This window comes from Tursiops truncatus, chromosome 1, assembly GCF_011762595.2.
Source record: "Tursiops truncatus isolate mTurTru1 chromosome 1, mTurTru1.mat.Y, whole genome shotgun sequence".
Classification (NCBI taxonomy): Eukaryota; Metazoa; Chordata; class Mammalia; order Artiodactyla; family Delphinidae; genus Tursiops; species Tursiops truncatus.
In genome coordinates, this window is record NC_047034.1 from 95,586,348 (window position 1) to 95,611,560 (window position 25,213).

General features: G+C 41.1%; 1 protein-coding gene across 5 annotated transcripts in view; it reads right to left on the reverse strand.

Annotated features, from left to right (window-relative positions):
* Nucleotides 1–25,213, reverse strand: part of CDC14A (cell division cycle 14A) — a 184,429-nt gene that overhangs the window by 54,968 nt on the left and 104,248 nt on the right. For all 5 annotated transcript variants that reach the window (XM_073810345.1, XM_019920029.3, XM_073810342.1 and 2 more), the window contains one exon: nt 19,373–19,603. In XM_073810345.1, coding sequence (XP_073666446.1) covers nt 19,373–19,603 — 231 coding nt within the window. The remainder of the gene's footprint in view (nt 1–19,372; nt 19,604–25,213) is intronic.

Genomic DNA, 25,213 nt, shown 5'->3' on the forward strand with positions numbered 1-25,213 from the left:
AAGACGGGACCCCCTCTCCAAAGCCCCATCAAGGCCACGTGGGTCCTGGGGCCATGAGAAGGAGGCTGGGGAGATCAAGAGAGGCAGGTGGGAGGAGGCATCTGGGAGGAGTGGGAGAAGTGCAGAGGGCAATTGCCCTGCCCACTCAGGCCTGGGGAGCCTGCTGAGCTCCTAGGCCGGTTCCCTGCACTCCAAGGCTGCCCCCCACCACTGGGGGCATAGGAGGGAGGCCGGGGAGATCAGGAGAGGCAGGCAGGAGGAGCCCTCCCAGACCGGAGGAGCAGGAGAGGAGAGGAGGGCGTTTGCCCCACCCACTGCGGCCCAGGAAGCCTGCTGGCCTCCCAGGTGAGGTCCCCTGCTCTCTGAGACCAGGGGTGGGGGGCACACCTGGGCCCCTTCTGTTCCTTGAGCCTAAGCCCCACCCTCCACAGCCCCCAGGGCCTTTTCCAGCCCTGTGGGTCCTGAGCATTGGCCCTACCCACCACCCAAACCTTGCCCTTGCTTAGGCCCTGCCCTCCACAGCCAAGGCCTTTTCCTTTATTTATTTTTTTCTCTTTTCCCTCCTCCTCTTTTTTACTATTGTGGTACTGATGTACCTTCCGGTTGTTGATTCATCTCTATTTTTATTTTTATATTCTTTCTAACATATCTGTCAGTTTCCCAATCTATTTTTTTTTTACTTTGTTATTGTTCTATTTTTTTTTTTTTGCCATCCCACGCAACTTGCAGGATCTTAGTTCATGAGCCAGGGGTCAGGCTGAAGCTCCTGTGGTGGGAGCTCCGAGTCCGAACCACTGGACAAACAGAGAACCTCAGAGCCCAGGGAATAGTCATCAGAATGAGGTCTCACAAAGTTCCTCATCTCAGCACCTAAACTTAGCTCTACACAATAGCCTACAAACTCCACTGTTGGAAGCCTCAGGCCAAACAATCAGTAAGACAGGAACAAAATCTCACTCATAACAAAAAAAAAGAGACAGAAAAAAGGATGTCACAGATGAAGGAGCAAGGTAGAAACCTACAAGACCAAATAAATGAAGAGAAAATAGGCAATCTACCTGAAAAAGAATTCAGAGCAATGATAGTAAAGATGATCCAGAATCTTGGAAATAGAATGGAGGCACGGATTGAGAAAATACAAGAAAGGTTTAACAAGATCTAGAAGAACTAAAGAACAAGCAAACAGAGATAAACAACACAATGACTGAAATGAAAAATACACTAGAAGGAATCAATAGCAGATTAACTGAGGCAGAAGAACGGATAAGTGAGCTGGAAGACAAAATGATGGAAATGCCTGCAAGGAGCAGAATAAACAAAAAAGGATGAAAAGAATTGAGGACAATCTCAGAGACCTCTGGAGCAGCACTAGATGCACCAACATTCGAACTAAGGGGTCCCAGAAGAAGAAGAGAAAAAGAAAGGGTCTGAGAAAATATTTGAAGAGATTATAGTTGAAAACTTCCCTAACATGGGAAAGGAAATAGTCACCCAAGTCCAGGGAGCACAGAGAGTCCCATACAGGATAAACCCTAGGAAAAACACACCAAGACACATACTAATCAAACTAACAAAAATTAAATTCAAAGAAAAACTATTAAAAGCAGAAAGGGAAAAACAAAAAGTAACACACAAAGGAATCCCCATAGGTTATCAACCAACTTTTCAAAGGAAACTCTGCAGTCCAGAAGGCAGTGGCAGAATATACGTAAGGAGAATGAGGAGAGGAGCTTCAAGATGGCAGAAGAGTAAGACGTGGAGATCACCTTCCTCCCCACAGATACATCAGAAATACATCTACACGTGGAACAACTCCTACAGAACACCTACTGAACGCTGGCAGAAGACCTCAGACCTCCCAAAAGGCAAGAAACTCCCCACGTACCTGGGTAGGGCAAAAGAAAAAAGAGTAAACAGAGACAAAAGGATAGGGACGGGACCTGCACCAGTAGGAGGGAGCTGTGAAGGAGGAAAGGTCTCCACACACTAGGAAGCCCCTTCGCGGGCGGAAACTGTGGGTGGCGGAGGGGGAAAGCTTCAGAGCCACGGAGGGCAACGTAGCAACAGGGGTGCTGAGGGCAAAGCGGAGAGATTCCTGCACAGAGGATCGGTGCCGACCGGCACTCACCAGCCTGAGAGGCTTGTCTGCTCACCCGCCAGGATGGACGGGGGCTGGGAGCTGAGGCTCGGGCTTCAGTTGGATCCCAGGGAGAGGATTGGGGCTGGTGGCGTGAAGACAGCCTGAAGGGGGCTAGTGCACCACAGCTAGCAGGGAGGGAGTCCGGAAGAAGTCTGGAGCTGCTGAAGAGGCAAGAGACTTTTTCTTTCCTCTTTGTTTCCTGGTGCGTGAGGAGAGGGGATTAAGAGCGCTGCTTAAAGGAGCTCCAGAGATGGGCACGAGCCGCGGCTATCAGCGCAGACCCCAGAGACGGGCATGAGACGCTAAGGGAGCTGCTGCAGCCACCAAGAAGCCTGTGTGCAAGCACAGGTCACTATCCACACCTCCCCTCCCAGGAGCCTGTGCAGCCTGCCACTGCCAGGGTCCCGTGACCCAGGGACAACTTCCCCGGGAGAACACACGGCACACCTCGGGCTGGTGCAACATCATGCTGGCCTCTGCTGCCGCAGGCTCGCCCAACATTGCGTACCCCTCCCTCCCCCCCTGGCTTGAGTGAGCCACAGCTCCCGAATCAGTTGCTCCTTTAACGCTGTCCTGTCTAAGCAAAGAACAAATGCCCTCAGGCGACCTACACGCAGAGGCAGGTCCAAATCCAAGGCTGAACCCCAGGAACTGTGTGAACAAAGAAGAGAAAGGGAAATTTCTCCCAGCAGCCTCAGAAGCAGTGGATTAAACCTCCACATTCAACTTGATATACCCTGCATCTGTAGAATACCTGAATAGACAACAAATCATTCCAAACTGAGGAGATGGACTTTGGGAGAAATGATATACGTATTTTTTTCCCCTTTTTCTCTTTTTGTGAGGGTGTATGTGTATGCTTCTGTCCGTGATTTTGTCTGTATAGCTTTGTTTTTACCATTTGTCCTGGGTTCTGTGTGTCCATTTCTTTTTTTTTTTTAGTATAGTTTTTAGCATTTGTTATCATTGGTGGATTTGTTTTTTGGTTTGGTTGCTCTCTACTTTCTTTTTTTATGTTTTTATTACTTAACAAAATTATTTTAATAATTATTTTTTATTTTAATAACTTTTATTTTATTTTACCTTCTTCTTTCTTTCTCTTTTTTCCCCCTTTTATTCTGAGTCATGTGGATGACAGGCTCTTGGTGCTCCAGCCAGACGTCAGGGCTGTGTCTCTGAGGTGGGAGAGCCAAGTTCAGGACACTGGTCCACAAGAGACCTCCCAGCTCCACATAATATCAAACAGCAGAAATCTCCCAGAGATCTCCATCTCAACACCAAGACCGAGCTCCACTCAATGACCAACAAGCTACAGTGCTGGACACCCCATGCCGAACAACTAGCTAGACAGGAACACAACCCCATCCATTAGCAGACAGGCTGCCTAAAATCATACTAAGGCCACAGACACCCCAAAACACACCACCAGACGTGGACCTGCCCACCAGAAAGACAAGATCCAGCCTCATCCACCAGAACACAGGCACTAGTCCCCTCCACGAGGAAGCCTACAAAACCCACTAAACCAACCTTAGCCACTGGGGACAGACACCAAAAACAACGGGAACTACGAACTTGCAGCCTGCAAAAAGGAGACCCCAAACACAGTCAGTTAAGCAAAATGAGAAGACAGAGAAACACACAGAAGATGAAGGAGCACAGTAAAAACCCACCAGATCTAACAAGTAAAGAGGAAATAGGCAGTCTACCTGAAAAATAATTCAGAATAATGATAGTAAAGATGATCCAAATCTTGGAAATACAATGGAGAAAATACAAGAAACATATAACAAGGACCTAGAAGAGCTACAGAGCAAACAAACAGTGATGAACAACAAAATACATGAAATTAAAAATTCTCTAGAAGTGATCAATAGCAGAATAACTGAGGCAGAAAAACGGATAAGTGACCTGGAAGGTAAAATAGTGGAAATAACTACTGCAGAGCAGAATAAAGAAAAAAGAATGAAAAGAATTGATGACTGTCTCAGAGACCTCTGGGACAACATAAACGCACCAACATTCGAATTATACGGGTCTGAGAAGAAGAGAAAAAGAGAGGGACAGAGAAAATATTTGAAGAGAGTATAGTTGAAAATTTCCCTAATATGTGAAAGGAAATAGTTAATCAAGTCCATGAAGCATAGAGAGTCCCATGCGGATAAATACAAGGAGAAACATGCCAAGACACATATTAATCAAACTATCAAAAATTAAATACAAATAAAACATGCTAAAAGCAGCAAGGGAAAAACTACAAATAGCATACAAGGGAATCCCCATAAGGTTAACAGCTGATCTTTCAGCAGAAACTCTACAAGCCAGAGGGAGTGGTATGACATATTTAAAGGGATGAAGGAGAAAAACCTACCACCAAGATTACTCTACCCAGCAAGGATCTCATTCAGATTTGACGGAGAAATTAAAACATTTACAGACAAGCAAAAGCTGAGAGAATTCAGCACCACCAAACCAGCTTTACAACAAATGCTAAAGGAACTTCTCTAGGCAGGAAACAAAAGAGAAGGAAAAGACCTACAATAACAAAGCCGAAAAAATTAAGAAAATAGTAATAGGAACGTACATATCGATAATTACCTTAGATGTAAATGGATTAAATCCTCCAACCAAAAGACATACACTGGCTGAATGAATACAAAAACAAGACCTCTATATATGCTGTCTACAAGAGACCCACTTCAGACCTAGAGACACATACAGACTGAAAGTGAGGGGATGGGAAAAGATAATCAATGCAAATGGAAATCAAAGAAAGCTGGAGTAGCAATTCTCATATCAGACAAAATAGACTTTAAAACAAAGACTATTACAAGAGACAAAAAAGGACATTACATAAAGATCATGGGACAAATCCAAGAAGATATAACAATTGTAAATATTTATGCACCCAACATAGGGGCACCTCAGTACATAAGGCATGTACAAACAGCCATAAAAGGGAAAATCAACAGTAACATAATCATAGTAGGGGACTGTAACACCCACTTTCACCAATGGACAGATCATCCAAAATGAAAATAAATAAGGAAACACAAGCTTTAAATGATACATTAAACAACATGGACTTAATTGATATTTATAGGACATTCCATCCAAAAACAACAGAATACACAATCTTCTCAAGTGCCCCTGAAACATTCTCTAGGATAGATCATATCTTGGGTCACAAATCAAGCCTTGGCAAATTTAAGAAAATTGAAATCGTATCAAGTACCTTTTCCAAACACACCCCATGAGACTAGATATCAATTACAGGAAAAAATCTGTAAAAACTACAAACACATGGAGGCTAAACAATACACTACTTAATAACCAAGAGATCACTGAAGAAATCAAAGAGGAAATCAGAAAATACCTAGAAACAAATGACAATGAAAACATGATGACCCAATACCTATAGGATGCAGCAAAAGCAGTTCTAAGAGGGAAATTTATAGCAATACAATCCTACCTTAAGAAACAAGAAATGTCTCAAATAAACAACTTAATCTTACACCTAAAGAAAACAAAGAAAGAAGAACAAAAAAACCTCAAAGTTAGCAGAAGGAAAGAAATCATAAAGATCAAATCAGAAATAAATGAAAAAGAAATGAAGAAAACAACAGCAAAGATCAATAAAACTAAAAGCTGGTTCTTTGAGAAGACAAACAAAATTAATAAACCACTAGCCAGACTCATAAAGAAAAAAGGGAGACTCAAATCAATAGAATTAGAAATAAAAAAGGAGAAGTAACAACTGACACTGCAGAAATACAAACGACCATGAGAGATTACTACAAGTAAGTATATGCCAATAAAATGGACAACCTGGAAGAAATGGACAAATTCTTAGAAATGCACAACCTTATGAGATTGAACCAGGAAGAAATAGAAAATGTGAACAGACCAATCACAAGCACTGAAATTGAAACTGTGATTAAAAGTCTTCCAACAAACAAAAGCCCAGGACCAGATGGCTTCACAGGCAAATTCTATCAAACATTTAGAGAAGAGCTAACACCCATCCTTCTCAAACTCTTCCAAAATATAGCAGAGGGAGGAACACTCCCAAACTCTTTCTACAAGGCCACCATCACCCTGATACCAAAACCAGACAAAGATGTCACAAAGAAAGAAAACTACAGGCCAATATCACTGATGAACATAGATGTAAAAATCGTCAACAAAATACTAGCAAACAGAATATCCAACAGCACAGTAAAAGGATCATACACCATGATCAAGTGGGGTTTATCCCAGGAATGCAAGGTTTCTTCAATATAAGCAAATCAATCAATGTGATATACCATATTAACAAATTGAAGGAGAAAAACCATATGATCATCTCAATAGATGCAGAGAAAGCTTTTGACAAAATTCAACACTCATTTATGATAAAAAGCCTCCAGAAAATAGTCATAGAGGGAACTTTCCTCAACATAATAAAGGCCATATATGACAAACCTACAGCCAACATCATCCTCAATGGTGAGAAACTGAAACCATTTCTTCTAAGATCAGGAACAAGACAACGTTGCCCACTCTCACCGCTATTATTCAACATAGTTTTGGAAGTTTTAGCCACAGCAATCAGAGAAGAAAAGGAAATAAAAGGAATCCAAATCAGAAAAGAAGAGGTAAAGCTATCACTGTTTGAAGATGACATGATACTATACACAGAGAATCCTAAAGTTGCTACCAGAAAACTACTAGAGCTAATCAATGAATCTGGTAAAGTAGCGGGATACAAAATTAATGCACAGAAATATTTTGCATTCCTATACACTAAGGATGAAAAATCTGAAAGGGAAATTAAGAAAACACTCCCATTTACCACTGCAACAAAAAGAATAAAATATCTAGGAATAAACCTACCTAAGGAGACAAAAGACCTGTATGCAGAAAATTATAAGACACTGATGAAAGAAATTAAAGATGATACAAATAGATGGACAGATATACCATGTTCTTGTAGTGGAATAATCAACATTGTGAAAATGACTCTACTACCTAAAGCAATCTACAGATTCAGTGCAATCCCTATCAAACTACCACTGGCATTTTTCACAGAACTAAAACAAAAAATTTCACAATTTGTATGGAAACACAAAAGACCACGAACAGCCAAAGCAATCTTGAGAACAAAAAACGGAGCTGGATGAATCAGGCTCCCTGACTTCAGACTATACTACAAAGCTACAGTAATCAAGACAGTATGGTACTGTCACAAAAACAGAAATATAGATCAATGGAACAGGATAGAAAGCCCAGAGATAAACCCACACACATATGGTCACCTTATCTTTGATAAAGGAGGCAGGAATGTACAGTGGAGAAAGGACAGCCTCTTCAATAAGTGGTGCTGGGAAAACTGGACAGGTACATGTAAAAGTAGGGAATTAGAACACTCCCTAACACCATACACAAAAATAAACTCAAAATGGATTAAAGACCTAAATATAAGGCCAGACACTATCAAAATCTTAGAGGAAAACATAGGCAGGACACTCTATGACATAAATCACAGCAAGATCCTTTTTGACCCACCTCCTAGAGAAGTGTAAATAAAAACAAAAATAAACAAATGGGGCCTAATGAAACTTCAAAGCTTTTGCACAGCAAAGGAAACCATAAACAACACAAAAAGACAACCCTCAGAATGGAAGAAAATATTTGCAAATGAAGCAACCGACAAAGGATTATTCTCCAAAATTTACAAGCAGCTCATGCAGCTCAATAACAAAAAAACAAACAACCCAATCCAAAAATGGGCAGAAGACCTAAATAGTCATTTCTCTAAAGAAGGTATACAGATTGCCAACAAACACATGAAAGAATGCTCAACATCATTAATCATTAGAAAAATGCAAATCAAAACTACAATGAGATATCATCTCACACCGGTCAGAATGGCCATCATCAAAAAATCTACAAACAATAAATGCTGGAGAGGGTGTGGAGAAAACGGAACACTCTTGCACTGTTGGTGGGAATGTAAATTGATACAGCCACTATGGAAAACAGTATGGAGGTTCCTTAAAAAACTAAAAATAGAACTACCATACTACCCAGCAATCCCACTACTGGGCATATACCCTAAGAAAACCATAATTCAAAAAGAGTCATGTACCAAAATGTTCATTGCAGCTCTATTTACAATAGCCAGAACATGGAAGAAACCTAAGTGTCCATCAACAGATGAATGGATAAAGAAGATATGGCATATATATATACAGTGGAACATTACTCAGCCATGAAAAGAAACAAAATTGAGTTATTTGTAGTGAGGTGGATGGACCTAGAGTCCATTATACAGAGTGAAGTAAATCAGAAAGAGAAAAAGAAATACTGTATGCTGACACATATATATGGAATCTAAGAAAAAAAAAATAGGTCATGAAGAACCTAGGGGCAAGACGGGAATAAAGACACGGACCTACTAGAGAATGGACTTGAGGATATAGGGAGGGGGAAGGGTAAGCTGTGACAAAGTGAAAGGTGGCATGGACATATATACACTACCAAATGTAAAATAGATAGCTAGTGGGAAGCAGCCGCATAGCACAGGGAGATCAGCTCGATGCTTTGTGACCACCTAGAGAGGTGGGATAGGGAGGGTGGGAGGGAGGGATACGCAAGAGGGAAGACTATGGGGACATATGCATATGTATATCTGATTCACTTTGTTAAAAAGCAGAAACTAACACACCAGTGTAAAGCAATTAAACTGCAATAAAGATGTTAAAAAAAAAAAAATGAATGCAGTTCTCTCTTACCCTGTTCATTGAAACAAATTCTCCCAAAACGTAAATTAAGGAAGATTTGCTTGAAATTTTCATTAATAGGTTTATAGCTTTAATATGTTAATAAATCACACAGTTTTTTTTCACTTAAGTAAAACAAAAAGAATATACTTAAGGTGAGGAAAGAGAAAAACCTACAATCAAGATTACTCTACCCAGCAAGGATCTCATTCAGATTCGATGGAGTAGTCAAAAGCTATTCAGACAAGCAAAAGCTAAGAGAAATCAGCACCACCAAACCAGCTTTACAACAAATGGTAAAGAAACTTCTCTAGGCAGGTAACACAAAAGAAAAAGACCCACAAAAACAAACCCAAAAGAATTAAGAAAATGGTAATAGGAACATACATATCGATAATAACCTTGAATGTAAATGGATTAAATGCCCCAACCAAAAGACACAGACTGGCTGAATGGATACAAAAACAAGACACATATATATGCTGTCTACAAGAGATCCACTTCAGACCTAGGGACTCATACAGACTGAAAGTGAAGTGATAAAAAAAGATATTCCAGGCAAATGGAAATCAAAAGAAAGCTGGAGTAGCAATACTCGTATCAGATAAAATAGACTTTAAAATAAAGACTGTTACAAGAGATAAGGAGGGACACTGCATAATGATCAAAGGATCAATCCAAGAAAAAGATATAACAATTATAAATATTTATGCACCCAACATAGGAGCACCTCAATACATAAGGCAAATGCTAACACCATGAAAGGAGAAATCAACACTAACACAATAATAGTAGGGGACTTTAACACCCCACTTAAACCAATGGACAGATCATCCAGACAGAAAATAAATAAGGAAACACAAGCTTTACATTATACAATAAACCAGATAGATTTAATTGATATTTATAGAACATTCCACCCAAAAGTGACAGAATACACTTTCTTCTTAAGTGCACAGAGAACATTATCCAAGATAGATCACATCTTGGGTCACAAATCAAGCCTCAGAAAATTTAAGAGAACTGAAATCATATCAAACATCTTTTCTGACCACAGCGCTATGAGATTGGAAATCAACTGCAGGAAATAAACTGTAAAAAACACAAATACGTGGAGGCTAAACGGTGCACTACTAAATAACCAAGAGATCACTGAAGAAATCAAAGAAGAAATTTAAAAATACATAGAAACAAATGACAACAAAACAAAATGAACAAAACCTATAGGACGCAGCAAAAGCAGTTCTAAGAGAGACGTTTATAGCAATTCAATCTCACCTCAAGAAACAAGAAAAATCTCAAATAAATAATCAAACCCTACACTAAAAACCACTAGACAAAGAAGAACAAAGAAAACCCAAAGTCAGTGGAAGGAAAGAAATCATAAAGATAAAATCAGAAATAAATGAAAAAGAAATGAAGAAAACAATAGCAAAGATCAATAAAACTAAAAGCTGGTTCTTTTTGATAAAGAACTGATAAAGCCTTAGCCAGACTCATCAAGAAAAAAGGGAGAGGATGCAAATCAACAAAATTAGAAATGAAAAAGGAGAAATCACAACAGACACTGCAGAAATACAAAGGATTATACAAGACTACTACAAACAACTATATGCCAATAAAATGGACAACCATGAAGAAATGGACAAATTCTTGGAAAGGTACAAGTTTCCAAGATAGAACCAGGAAGAATTAGAACATATAAACAGACCTATCACAAATAATGAAATTGAAACCGTAATTAAAAATCTTCCAACAAACAAAAGTCCAGGACCAGATGGCTTCACAGGTGAATTCTATCAAATATTTAGAGAAGAGCTAACACTGATCCTTCTCAAACGCTTCCAAAAAATTGCAGAGGGAGAAACACTCCCAAATTCTTTCTACAAAGCCACCATCACCCTGATACCAAAACCAGAAAAAGGTATCACAAAAAAAAGAAAATTATAGACCAGTATCACTGATGAACATAGATGCAAAAATCCTGAACAAAATACTAGCAAACAGAATCCAACAGCACATTAAAAAGATCATACACCATGATCAAGTGGGATTTACCCCAGGGATGCAAGGATTCTTCAATATACACAAATCAATCAATGTGACACACCACATTAACAAGTTAAGCAATAAAAACCATATGATCATCTCAATAGATGCAAAAGAAGCTTTCGACAAAATTCAACACCCATTTATGATATAAACTCTCCAGAAAATGGGCAGAGAGGGAACCTACCTCAACACAATAAAGGCCATATATGATAAACCCACAGCAAGCATCATACTCAATGGTGAAAAACTGAAAGCATTTCCACTAAGATCAGGAACAAGGCAAGTATGTCCACTCTTGCCACTCTTATTCAACATAGTTTTGGAAGTCCTAGCCACAGCAATCAGAAAAGAAAAAGACATAAAAGGAATACAAATTGGAAAAGAAGAAGTAAAACTGTCATTGTTTGCAGATGACATGATACTATACATAGAAAAACCTAAAGATGCCACCAGGAAACTACTAGAACTAATCAATGAATTTGGTAAGGTTGCAGGATAAAAAATTAATGCACAGAAATCTCTGGCATTCCTATACACCAACAACGAAAAATCAGAAAGCGAAATTAAGGAAACACTCCCATTTACCACTGCAACAAAAATAATAAAATACCTAGGAATAAACCTGCCTAAGGAGGCAAAAGACTTGTACTCAGAAAACTATAAAACACTGATGAAAGAAATCAAAGATGACGTGAACAGATGGAGAAATATACCATGTTCTTGGATTGGAAGAATCAATATTGTGAAAATGACTATACTACCCAAAACAATCTACAAATTCAGTGCAATCCCTAGCAAACTACCAATGGCATTCTTCACAGAATTAGAACAAAATATTTTACAATTCGTATGGAAACACAAAAGACCCCGAAGAGCCAAAGCAATCTTGAGAAAGAAAAACAGAGTTGGAGGAATCAGGCTCCCTGATTTCAGACTATACTACAAAGCTACAGTAATGAAGGCAGTATGGTACTGGCACAAAAACAGAAATATAGATCAATGGTACAGGATAGAATGCCCAGAGTTAAACCCATGCACATATGGGCACCTAATTTACAACAAAGAAGGTGAGAATATACAATGGAGAAAAGACATCCTCTTCAAAAAGTTGTGCTGGGAAAGCTGGACAGCTACATGTAAAAGAATGAAATTAGAACACTCCCTAACATCATACACAAAAATAAACTCCAAAAGGATTAAAGACTTAAATGTAAGACCAGACACTATAAAACTCTTAGAGGAAAACATAGGAAAAACACTCTTTGACATAAACCACAGGAAGATCTTTTTTGACCCACCTCCTAGAGTAACGGAAATAAAAACAAAAATAAACAAATGGGACTTAATTAAACTTAAAAGCTTTTGCACAGCAAAGGAAACCATAAAAAAGACAACCCTCAGAATGGGAAATAATATTTGCAAATGAAACAACAAACAAAGGATTAATCTCCAAATATACAAACAGCTCATGGAGTTCATTATCAAAGAAACAAACAATCCAGTTAAAAATGGGCAGACGACCTAAACAGACATTTCACCAAGGAAGACATACAGATGGCCAAGAGGTACATGAAAAAATGCTCAACATCACTAATTATTAGAGAAATGCAAATCAAAACTACAATGAGGTATCACCTCACACCAGTCAGAATGGCCATTATCAAAAGATCTAGACACAATAACTGCTGGAAAGGGTGTGGTGAAAAGGGAACCCTCCTGCACTGTAGGTGGGAATGTAAATTGATACAGCCACTATGGAAAACAGTATGGAGGTTCCTTAAAAAACTAAAAATAGAACTACCATATGACCCAGCAATCCCACTACTCGGCATATACCCTGAGAAAACCATAATTCAAAAAGAGACATGTACCACAATGTTCATTGCAGCAGTATTTACAATAGCCAGGACATGGAAGCAACCTAAGTGTCCATCGACAGATGAATGGATAAAGAAGATGTGGCATGTATATACAATGGACTATTTCTCAGCCATAAAAAAAAACCGAAATTGAGTTATTTGCAGTGAGGTGGATGGACCTAGAGTCTGCCATACAGAGTGAAGTAAGTCAGAAAGAGAAAAACAAATACCGTATGCTAACACATATATATGGAATCTAAAAAAAAAAAAAAAGGTTATGAATAACCTAGGGGCAGGACAGGAATAAAGATGCAGATGTAGAGAATGGACTTGAGGACACGGGGAAGGGGAAGGGTAAGCTGTGACGAAGTGAGAGAGTGGCATGGACATATATACACTACCAAATGTAAAACAGATAGCTAGTGGGAAGCAGCCGCATAGCACAGGGATATCAGCTCGGTGCTTTGTGACCACCTAGAGGGGTGGGATAGGGAGGGTGGGAGGGAGGCTCAAGAGGGTGGGGATATGGGGACATATGTATGCATATGGCTGATTCACTTTGTTGTACAACAGAAACTAACACAGTATTGTGAAGCAATTATATTGCAATAAAAATCTATTTTTAAAAAGTGATAGGATTTTACGTTTTAGACAATTTTTTTAAATCTACACTGGCTTCCTCCTTTCCCAAAATATTCAAAAATTTGATCAAGCTGTAGGGTCTTCAAATATGGTGACTGTTGTTCACACACCAGAACTGAAGCCCAAAGATACTAACCAGTTCACTCACATTAGCATAACAAGTGAATATGGAATTCAGGACTAAAATCCCCAGGGGTCCTGTGAGTGTCCCAGAGTTCTTTCCAGTCTCGGCTCATCCATTCAGTCACTCCATTCTACAAATACTAAGACCGCCTGAGCATGCGGTGCTGTGACAGACGCTGGGGCCAGAAACATGAAGACAAGCAGGACGCCTGCCCTCATGAGATATACAGTACTGAGCCACTAATGCTTATTTACAAGCATTTTCTAAATCTTTCCATATCTGCCTTCTTGGAATTAAATTCAGTACTATAAACTTTTATTTGTTAAGTACCACCCATGAGCAAGGCACTGTGCTGAGTTATTTTTCCACTACTTAATCTCTTCCCATCGTATACTCTTCTTCTTAGAAACGACAAAGTGGCTCTCTGCTTTTAATCCTTTGATTCAGCTAGTCCAATGTTTATTTGCTGTCTACAAGCTACCCAGGACAGGGTTTTGCTCAGAGGATAAGGAGATAAGCAAGTAGAGGATATAATTTTGACCAGGATACGTTATCAAAGAAGTTGTAGACACAAAAATATTAACCAAGAAGCAAAGAAATTAGGTTTAAACTGAAAACTGGGCTCTCAAAGAAAGGGACTGTGTGAGCTGTTGGTGTCTTCAAAGAATGTGTCATTGATGACAAGGACTTCAACAGACTCTAAAGAATAGGAAGGTCGCGGAACATTTTCAGCAAAGGGTCCAGTGATGGAAAGCCTGGCTGGTCTGGAGAATGTGTCAGTGTGTGCTGAGTAGAAAGTAAGAGCAGATGGGTGTAGAGGAGGCAGATTAAAGGGCACCTCTGATTTAAGTGGAGGAACCTGTACTTAGCAGAAGCAGGTTATCAACTGTGGGCCAAAGACACCAAAGACTGCTGAGTTATTTGGGAATCCCCAAATCCAGATGCAAAGTTCTCTGAGCACTGATTAGGGCACATCTCCTGCATATATGTGTTATTACTCCTCAAACATGTAGATGAGCCTCTGATGAACGAAATTCAACTCATTTTAAAAGTATTATGGGGGCTTCCCTGGTGGCGCAGTGGTTGAGAGTCCGCCTGCCGATGCAGGGGACGCGGGTTCGTGCCCCAGTCCGGGAGGATCCCACATGCCGCGGAGCGGCTGGGCCCGTGAGCCATGGCCGCTGACCCTGCGCGTCCGGAGCCTGTGCTCCACAACGGGAAAGGCCACAACAGTGAGAGGTCACGCGTACCGCAAAAAAAAAAAAAAAAAAAGTATTATGAAATTCATGATATTATCAACAACTAATAAACATACAATTGGTATCATGCAAAAATCTGATTTTGCCTTTAATCAATGTAAAGGGCAAAATAAAGCTGTCATGTATTTGGGGTCAAAGAATGTGACATGATAAAAGCAGGTGGATGAGGCAGCAGCATACCTCTGGATTGGAAAGGACAGAGACGGGAGCCAGAGAGAGGAGCTGGAAGGCTGGGGCAGGAGCAAGGCTGGCTGACAGGCATGGACGGGGGAGACAGTGGTAACAACGAAGAGCTGAATTAGAAAGACATTTTGATTGGGTCACAGAGAAAGCTAAAGACAACGGATATTTCTAGCCTGGAAAATTGGTACAATGTCATCCATGAAAACATTTAGTTAGAAAACGACATAGGAAAGTGTTGGTGCCTTCGTTTTTTATATGTTCCGGAATCTCCCCCCTCCCTCAAAAGGAGGAGGCCTTTTGTCAGCGTTTTCTAGTCAAATAATAAAGAGAATCTTCTCTAATTTCCTCACTACTTGGAAATACACAATTTTTCAGCAAATCTAAGATACCATGTCATCTAACGGTGTAACATACACCATTATTTAAGTTCCACTAAGAAAAAATTAAACTATGGTATGCGATCAATTTTAAGATCCATCCTAGTTTCATAAATGTGAAAATTTTAAAAACGCACGTCTCTAAGTCAGTGTTTCTCAACCTTCTCTTCATTATTGTCCTCCCCCCCAAACCAAGAGCCCCTCTAGGCATTTTCTTCCTAACTGTCCCCCATGAAATTTTACTGTCACAGACAGACCACCTATTTCTTTATGTGCCGTGTATAAATCTACACTGTATACAGAAAAAGAAAATGTTTTTTACCACCCCAAAACAATTTTTCCCCCTTGAGGGCAGTATCACCTGAGGTTGAGAATACATACCAAAAATGTAAATGAAATTACAATCAAGCTCATGTTTACAGATGCCTGGCATTCCCTTCCCATTCACTCTTCCTTTTTAAAAATTATATTTACACTATTTTATTAGATGAGGGGTGTGTGTGTGTGTGTGTGTGTGTGTGTGTGTCCTGTTTTCATCTGAAGTACACTTTACCCCAGATAAAACATCGACATTCTTTAGAAAAGAGTGAAGCTTAATCATGGTCTCAGTAGGACTCTCTTCCTTTAATATGAGTTATTTGCCTTCATGTTTGTGCCCAGAGCAAATATTTTGTTTCTGCAGAGCCTGTTAAGTCCTCAGACATCTGACGAGACTACAGGCAATCATGTTGATACAACACAGCTGGACAGCCTGAAGCAGGAAGCCCAGTTGGTTTCCAGTGTCCTCCTTCAAGTCACCAATTTGGGTCTCTATCTGGGAAGAAAACGGCCTTCCCTACGGAGACAACACTGTCTCTCCCTGAACCCCTCCCTGTGCAGGAGGCTGCCCGTTCCCTTGGTTGCGTTCCTCATCACACACACTCACCACCAAGGAAAAAAGGTGGTGCAGAAATTTTTCAACTTTCTCTCAAACTAAAGTTGCTTCCCCCTTTTAAAAAGAGTCTATAATTTAGATCTATAAAAAGAACCTACTTAGCACTCAATAGTTAGGAGCTCTTACCACAGTTCAACAGAATAGGAACAGTTCACTAAGTTTCTATAAAAACTTTAACAAATTTTTTAAAGCATTCATAATTAAAGGGCTCCCTGGCACAGCAAGAGAAGACTTTGAAACGTCTTCTATTTATACCAAGTTAAGCACTGATTGCCTTACAGTTCCAGGCGTTTTCTGAAACTCCCATAGAACATCAAAAATCACACACTGGAACATCACAATGTTGCTGTTGTTTAATGATTATTTGTGCTAGAGAATGTCACGAAATCATAGCCATTCCTTTTATCAACCAGAAGGCAAACTGCAGATATTGAATCATTGTAAGATTTCACACATTCCCAGAAAATTAGTTTCCAGTTTGTCTCTATTTTTAGTACTTTACGTTGAGGCAGGAAATAGTCATTTTTTTCAGCAGCTACCAAAGTTCATTTGACATTGGATAAGGGTCTCTCTCCCTCCTCCTTATAGTTCAATTAAAATGCTCAGTGCTGCTTTAATTCCCAGGAAACTAAGCTGACTTAATTAGCGCAGATGTCAAAATAATTAACAGGCCTGTAGTAGCTAACCACGCTATTTAAAACAATACAGCTGTAATTAAATCAAAAGTGTAATCCTTATGAAAGAATCCTACATGTGTGTACAAGTGGAAGCAAATGAAATAACACTCTCAAAAAGATGTCACCACCTGTAATTGTGACCTTCCTATAAAAGAACTGACTTCGATGCTAAAGGTTCTGATTAAAATATAAAAACCTCTGCAACATAAAACATATGAATTTCTTAAAATATTCTTTACAAGGTCAACATTCACAAGTCAAGGATATAATAACAAGAATGTTATTATATCCTTGTAACAAGAATGTTTAACACCAGAGCGGTTCATTTTCCCAATGTTTGTCAGGTGAGGAATAATATCAAGAGAGATGCTGAGTTTCAGGGAAAGCTTTGCATTTCTCCTCCCCTGAATTTGTCAATCCAAGACAATGACAGGCAGGGAAACTATATGCCTTGGTAACCATAAAACTAATTGATTAGGAAATAAGGCCAAATTAATCCCAGGAAAAATACTGATTTTTATGACACAAAAATAAGCTTTGAAACAGAACATATGAATAGCTCCTACTAAACGTTAGCAGCTGCCATATTCCCATTAGCTTTCAAGTTCCACTTATAGCTGAAATACAATGGTCTCTTGGTATGCGCGAGGGATTGGTTCCAGGACCCCAGCGTATTCCAAAATCTGGGGATACTCAAGTCCCTTATAGTCACTTCGGCGGATGCGGAAACCCCGGATACCACGGAGGGCCGACTGCGTGTGAAATGCAGGCTTTTCCTTGGGCCTGGGCAATCTTTAACAAAATGGGATGGAGAGGCAAAGCCAGGGCGCCTACGGATCACTCGGGGGCAAGGCAGACACCGCCAACCCCACAGTGACCTGGGCAGAACCGAAAGCAGCAGTCCTTCCTAACAGACCCACGCCCCCCGCAACCCCAAGACAGGGAGTCCAGCAAGTCGGGGCCCCGTCCTGCTGAGAAACGCGGAGGGGCGGGAGGGGGCTCTGTCAACGTGGACGAAGCTTGACTGAGGAGCCCTCCGCTGAACCAGGGGCCACGTGCAGCTCGTTTCCCTCGCCGGGGCTCCCGCAAAATGCAGCTTCCAGTTACTGCTCACATGTTCAGCAAAGTACCTCCACCTACTCAAATCTTAAACATAGAAACAAGGGCCTACAAAATGGTATTTTAATTTCTGTTAGAACCAAAGCCACCTCGTCTGAGTAAGTCAGTTACAGCAGCACTAGGCACATGAAAAGAACAGTACAATCCCCAACACCTACCAGACAATTAGCATAAAACGCGACAGAAACCGGTTCTCAGACTCAACACCGGAGAACAGCACCACCCAGTGGCGATACGAAAAGCTGCATGTGAGGAACTAGAGGCTCCATCCCTGGTGGCCAAAGTGATTTCTGCTCACTGAAAAGAAAGACCCCCGTAAAATACCTTCCACCGTGCTGGAAAATCTTACCATGCGAGCCTCCTCAGAGTCTATAACAACTAGGCTTAGAGAAAATGGTATTTCATATTTTCTGAGTAGCTGACGCAAGGTTGCCAGGTAAAATACAGAATGTATGTTTGGTGCACTATTTGAGACATGCTAAAAAAGTACTCACTGTTTATCTAAAATTCAAATTTAACTGGGCATCTTGTAGTTTTATTTGCTAAATCTGGCGACTCCTGTTCCAAAGTACCCACTCCTGGAGACCACAGATGCATTTACATAAGTCTTTCAAGCTTTCAAAGAGGCAGTAACAGACCTGTGGCAAGGAAGCTAGCGATGAGCCGGGTATGCTGCCGCCCCTAGGGTTAGGGTCAGGGTTAGGGTTAGGTATGCTGCCGCCCCCTTGCAATGGTCAAGTAAGACACTCTGTTCCACGATGCAAAAGGCTAATAGGGGAGAGGAAGGGGGGTTGCGAAGTGGGGCTCCAGATAGCTGGGTCACGAAATGGGAGCATTAAATATCAGATGGGTGGAGGAGGATGGAAAAAGGATGGGCAATTATGGAAGAGAAGGAGAAAGGGGAACAAACAACCCTTGCCTCCTGACAACTGTGCCAGCCTACCGACGGTGCTGCTGCGATTTCCCCTCCTCATGGCACCTGGTGTCAGCGATTGTGAATTGGGGAAGGTAAGGCCAGAACAACTGCCTTGTCCAGAAAGCCGCACACCACCGACTGTCCACATCCAAGCGATCCTTTCTTTAGGAAGGGGTCATTTAAATGGGTTTGTGTTCCAGTTTTCTCAAACTAAAAACAACTCATCTGCTTCCTAAGCCGCTAACTGGTTTTGTTTCACGTTTTGCTGTCTTTTGGCTCACCCCCTCTCAGAAACCCAGTGCCCACCGAGGCCTCCTCGCTCGCACCTTTGCAGTGAACCGCGATCGCCCCCTCCGTGTTCTCGCAGATATTCAGGAACCTTCGCACGATGTTGTCGCTGGGTGTGCTGCCATCGATGAAGAAGAGGTCATAGTGCTCGAAGCCAGCATCGGTGAAGCGCTTCGCCTCGTAAATCTTTTTGTTCAGCCTCACGATTGCAGTCACGTTATGCTTTTTGAAATAAGGAAAGTAGGCTTCGGGGGCATGAAGAGGATAACCTAAAGGAAAGCAGGGGCTGTAAGCAAAAGGCACACATTTCGTTTTACGTAACCCAGGAACACGAAAACCCTTCACAATAAAGACGATCAATCTCAACAGAGCTTAGGAGGAAAGCACATTTCAGGAGAGAGTAAGGTCAAAGCAATGTTCCTAAAAGCAGCAGTCTGAAAAACTGAGGAAAACACCATAGGAGGGGGGAAAAAAACCTCTTCTGAGTATTGGAAATAGCTCGTGAACGTTCAAAACCTCAAGCTTTAGGCTTCAAATCCTGGGAGCACACTCCTCCCACGCCAAAACAAAGGCATTCCTGAGGCCCTCAGATGTGCACAGTAGGCCTGGAAGGACTCTGTCCTTTTTACTCCTCTTGACAAATACTTTTGAACCGCAGCCTTTTTGCCAGGTGTACAGTTTTAATCTACAATGCAGTCCCCCACAAGAGAGACTGATTATTAAGCACCTACCATGTACAAGTCACAATTGCGTAAATTTCTTTTAATTCTCAAAACAGCCTATTAAGATAAAAATAGTAAACCCCATATAACAGTTAAGAAACTACAGAGGGCTTCCCTGGTGGCACAGTGGTTGAGAGTCCGCCTGCCGATGCAGGGGACACGGGTTCGTGCCCCGGTCCGGGAGGATCCCACATGCCGCGGAGCGGCTGGGCCCATGAGCCATGGCCGCTGAGCCTGTGCGTCCGGAGCCTGCGCTCCGCAACGGGAGAGGCCACAACAGTGAGAGGCCCGCGTACCGCAAAAAAAAAAAAAAAAAAAAAAGAAACTAGAGGTTGAGCGGTCACTTTTGTAGACATTTTCTTTTTTGAGAAGAACAAGTGGTCGGGCTCTAACCACCGTTCTACTGTGAGTGGGTCCAGCATCACGTGGAGCTGCAGTCAGCTGGGTTACAGACATATGACCTCGACTTGGCCAATCAACCAAGGTGACCACTGGGGGCTTTGACCACTGCAAGCCTTGCCTAGTGGCCCCAGGGTTTAAAAGGACTAATTTCTCAGTCCGTTGATTACCACATCTGTAAGCCATTCAGGGCATACCAGGTGAGGGGATCTCGCTCAGAACTCGTTCATGATGGTGGGCTCCGAGTGGGGCGGGCAGCAGCAGCCAGCAAAGTGAACCAGCAGTTTCTGCACTGTGGCTGTACTTCCTGCTGCCTCGAATCTTGCATAGCCTGGTCATCTCCTATTTTCTCTCAGTTGCAAGCCAACTCATATGCCGGGGCTGGGGTGTACATACAACATTTCCCAAGCTACCTTTCCCACTGGGTTCCCGTCCATCTGAAAAGTGGGAGTCACTAAAGCACTGCCGGAGCAACTGGAGGCCAGAAGAGGGAGAAGGGATGTCTTCTGTTTTCCTGCCAGCATGGCTTCAGCAGCAGAAGAGAGGAACTCCCAGCTTAGTCTGGCACTCCCGGCACCAGCCTGCAGCCCAGCCTCAGGGTCCCCACTCCTCAGGCTCCAGATGCAAGCACCAGCCCTTCGGAGCTCCCGGCACCTGCCAAGGTCCCAGGTCCTGCTAACCCCACGTTTTCCTTTCTGTCCCTCGTTGCCTTAAAGGCAATAGCTATTTCTTCCTTAATATGCTGTTTTTTTCCGAGTTGCCCTTTTACTTTTTAGCCTGCTTTCTAACAAATTCCTTATATTGCATTCCCTCTGTTTGAAATAAAGTGGTTTCCGTTCCTGCCTGGATCCTGCTGATACATGACCTCCCTTAGACCCTGTTCATTTTCTAAGCCTCATTTTCCAGCCTTTGCTTGGAGACTGTGAGCTCCCCAGCATAATTCCAATACCTGCTGCGTGCAACCAAGAGCCCTCTCTGGCAGCCTTAGCCAAGGTCGCACAAGGGGTGAAGGCAGCATTGGCGGGCAGGCCTAACTAATCCGCAGCCCACATACACGACTTTCACAAGCCAGGCTGCTTCTGAGCAAACAGGTAAGACAGAGCTTACTTACGATCTTCTGTGTAGAAACAGTGACTTATACACATTTAGAGAAAACAGATCCTTTCCACTTGGAAAAAAATCAAATCTGTTTTCCTAGTTGGTTTGTGTGCTCAAATCATTTTCCAGCCTAAAGGGGAAAAGAACTGTGGTTGGCATAAGGAAACAAGAGCTTTTCTATCATGTAAGGAGTGGGAAGGAGAGGGCTTAGGAACACATGGGATGGGGCGTGGTGTGACAGTCTGACAGGCACTTCTAACCCTGGGCTCCTAGTGATCACTGGCACCTCTATGATGGCACCTGTCAGGAAGCACGCTCATGGTTCTTTTGGTGTCTGTCCCTTCCCTCCTCCACCAAGGCCGTAAGAGCTTCTCTTTACATATATGAATTCCCATCCTGAGTAAATGGCATTACAGATAATATACCTAAATCTACTATCAAGAGAAACTGCTTATATCTTTTGAGAAAAGAACACTGAACAGTTATCCAAATATGGTAATAGGGCACTGAAATAATAACAGTAATGGTAATCATAGCACCTAACATTTATTGAGCGCTTACTATGTGCCAGGCACTAAGCTAAGTGTTTCATGTATATCATCTCATTAAACCTTACAATTATCAGTCACTGATGCCTGGGAAAGTGAACTGGCCCAGGCACACACTGCTGGGAAGAGACAGAGGCAGCATTTGAACCCTGACAGTCAGATTCTAGGGCCAGTGCTGGGGATGATTTAAGGTAAAATCCAACTCAATTCTATTTGTTAAATCTCCAAAACAGGGACCTTACGTGAACATGAGGGGCTGCACTTCCTGGATTTGTGAGGAAGCTTCTTAAAAATCCTCAGAAGCGTTTCAAATGAGTTATAACCAACAATGACAATATCTTCTGACCTCTGAACAACTGTTTTCGATGTATTTGGTTGCTTCTGATGGAGGACTGGTTTTAGCAATGTGCACGGAGCTGACCGAGCTTTCATCCGACCCTTACTCCATCTGGCCACTAGATGGTGCCCTGGCATCAGTAAAGCACAGGCAGAGCCCTGGCGCTGACCAATTTCAAAGCAAAGAGAGATTGTAAAATTCATCTCTTCCCAGAACCTCATTTAAAGGAAACAGAAGAACAGCAGAGTCAAATGATTAGTCCACCCATTCCTTATTAAAAGTAAAAACTGCAAAACAGGCAGGCAAATGTGGAAAGCAATAAAATATGTTTATCAGGTTCATTAATGATAAAAATGTAATCAGAATATCTGCTACCTAATAAGCACCTACTAATGTGCCCGACACTGTGCAAGGCACTCACTTCCTATAATATCCCTAATCTTCACCAAATGCCTGCAATGTGCATCCTATTTCCCCGTTTGATGATGAGAGAAGTTGAGGAACTCGACGAAGTTCACACAGCCAGTTAGGGGCAGAGCCAGACTTCAAGCAGCCCAGGCTCTTCACACCTAGCTTCTCTCATTCAATGAGCAGGCTGATGCTTCAAACTGTTTGGATTCCCTGTCTCAAGCTGTCTTTCCCTGTTCTTTCTTTCCTTTTTCTTTCTTTCTTTCTGAAGTAGAGATGAGGACATTGCCACCTAAGAGTTTGAGGGTTTTGGGGGAAAATCTGAAATCCAATTTGTTCTACTGCTATATTATTCATTTATCAAGTCACACTTGTTTAATCAAAAAAGGGTTATTAGGGCTCCTCTTGTCCCCTCTGTCAAAACAATGTGAGCAAAGATGGCTGAAAGGAACTCCTAGTTGGTCTCTGTTGACAACACACACTTAAGACTGCTATAATGCATTCTGCCAGACCCCAAGGTTTTAGTGCTTCCTTTTGCTACATCCTAGCAACAGCTATTTCAGTGCTAACTCCTTAAAAAATCTACCTTTTTCTACTAACAGACCCCTAAGATGACTTTCAGCCACCTCAGAAAATACAGGGGTTTCTCAACTAAAAAAAAAAAAAAAAAGTCTTAAGTTCAAAAAGAATTTACAGAGTTAAACCACTTTACAAAAAAAATGACACTTCTAGTGAATATCAGATCTTAAAATGGGGATTCCAGTAAAATATCAATATTTTACCAACAACAGCCTTAAATGAAATTATTCTAGACATAAAAACTGGAAAGTATTAGGTAAGCAGCACTTTCACACCTTTTTTTCTCAATGTGAGAGGGCACAGTATATGCATAGAAAAAAAAGATATAGAGAGAACGATATCTCAACAGTGGCTATTTCTAGATTATATAATTACAGGTGACTTTTTATCTAGATTGCTTACAGTTCTGTAGTGAACATGTTCTTTCTCTGTAGTAAAATTAAAAAGGACACAGAATTTGGAATCAAAGAGACCTGTGTTTGAATCCACACACTGCCACTTTCTGGCTATGTCAACCTGGGCAAGTTAGGTTACCAAGTCTCCATCTTCTCTTCCACAAAAGAACTACCACCTGTTCCAGGGGGTGTTTCTGCTTATTAAATAGATGAGGTGTGCACAAAAGGCTTATCAGCACCACTCCCAGCATATAAGCAAATGGTGGATAATTATTTCCCTATATTGTAATATAGGACCAAAAATAATTTTTTTAAGACTTTTGACAAGTAACAATTGACACACAAAATATGTCCTTTTATCTTGTGATTCTACTTCCAAGAATTTAGAAAAGAAACCAGGGCTGCAAAACAGATGTATGGACATGCATACCAACCACTGTAGTTTTCAAAAAGTGAAAAATTGAACAACTTAGATCTCATTCAAAAATTAAGTGATTGATTAGTAAAATTATGGCATAGTCATTGAATGCAGTCATGGAAAATTATAACGAAGATCTACATTTATTGCCATGGAAAGGAGTATGTGATATATTAAGTGAAAAAAAGCTGCTATAAGACAGGAATCATGTTATGACTCCATGCTAGTTAAAAAAAAAAAGGAATATTTTTGTAAGTCTGTGTATGTGTATGTATATATTCTTTAAGAGAGAAAAAAATAAAAAATACAAATAAAAAATACAGAGAAGCAGATGGAAAGAAAACTAAAATCCCCAATAATCCCACCACCAACTAGTAAACCTAGAAAATGTGGGTAGAATTATAGGTCTCTTTAATGCTGTTTTTATGAGTTCATCTGCATTTTCTTTTTTAAAAAAAAAATCATGCATTACCTCTATAAAAATATTTTAAATGGGTTTTTTAAATTACACCTCTAATCTTCTCTTTAAGAAAATTTCATTTAAAAAGTGAATCCTATATGGCAAATTTCTTTCAGTTTCACCAAATGAACACCCAACAACAAAGCCACTACTGAAACCATACACCTACTAAGGTTTTCTGGGTCTGAGTCAGATCATTTTGCACAGAAGGCTAAAGGGAGGTTTAATCAATCCTGTCTTGAAAGACCAACGGTGGAAAGCAGTTTCCTCAGGCACTTAACAAGTTATTCCTAACAAGCCAACATAACAGGTTATTCAGTCAATGTCTGTAGCGAACCGGATTCATGATGTGTAAATGAGAAGATCTAATTATGGCTTCAGTACAGAGACATCTTATTTGTTAGGGTAACTCTGTAGACCTGGATTACCCATCCCCAGAGCGGATGATTCAATCCCCATGATTTAAGCAGAGTTCCCTGTGAGATATGTCATAGGTATAAAATGATAAGCACATG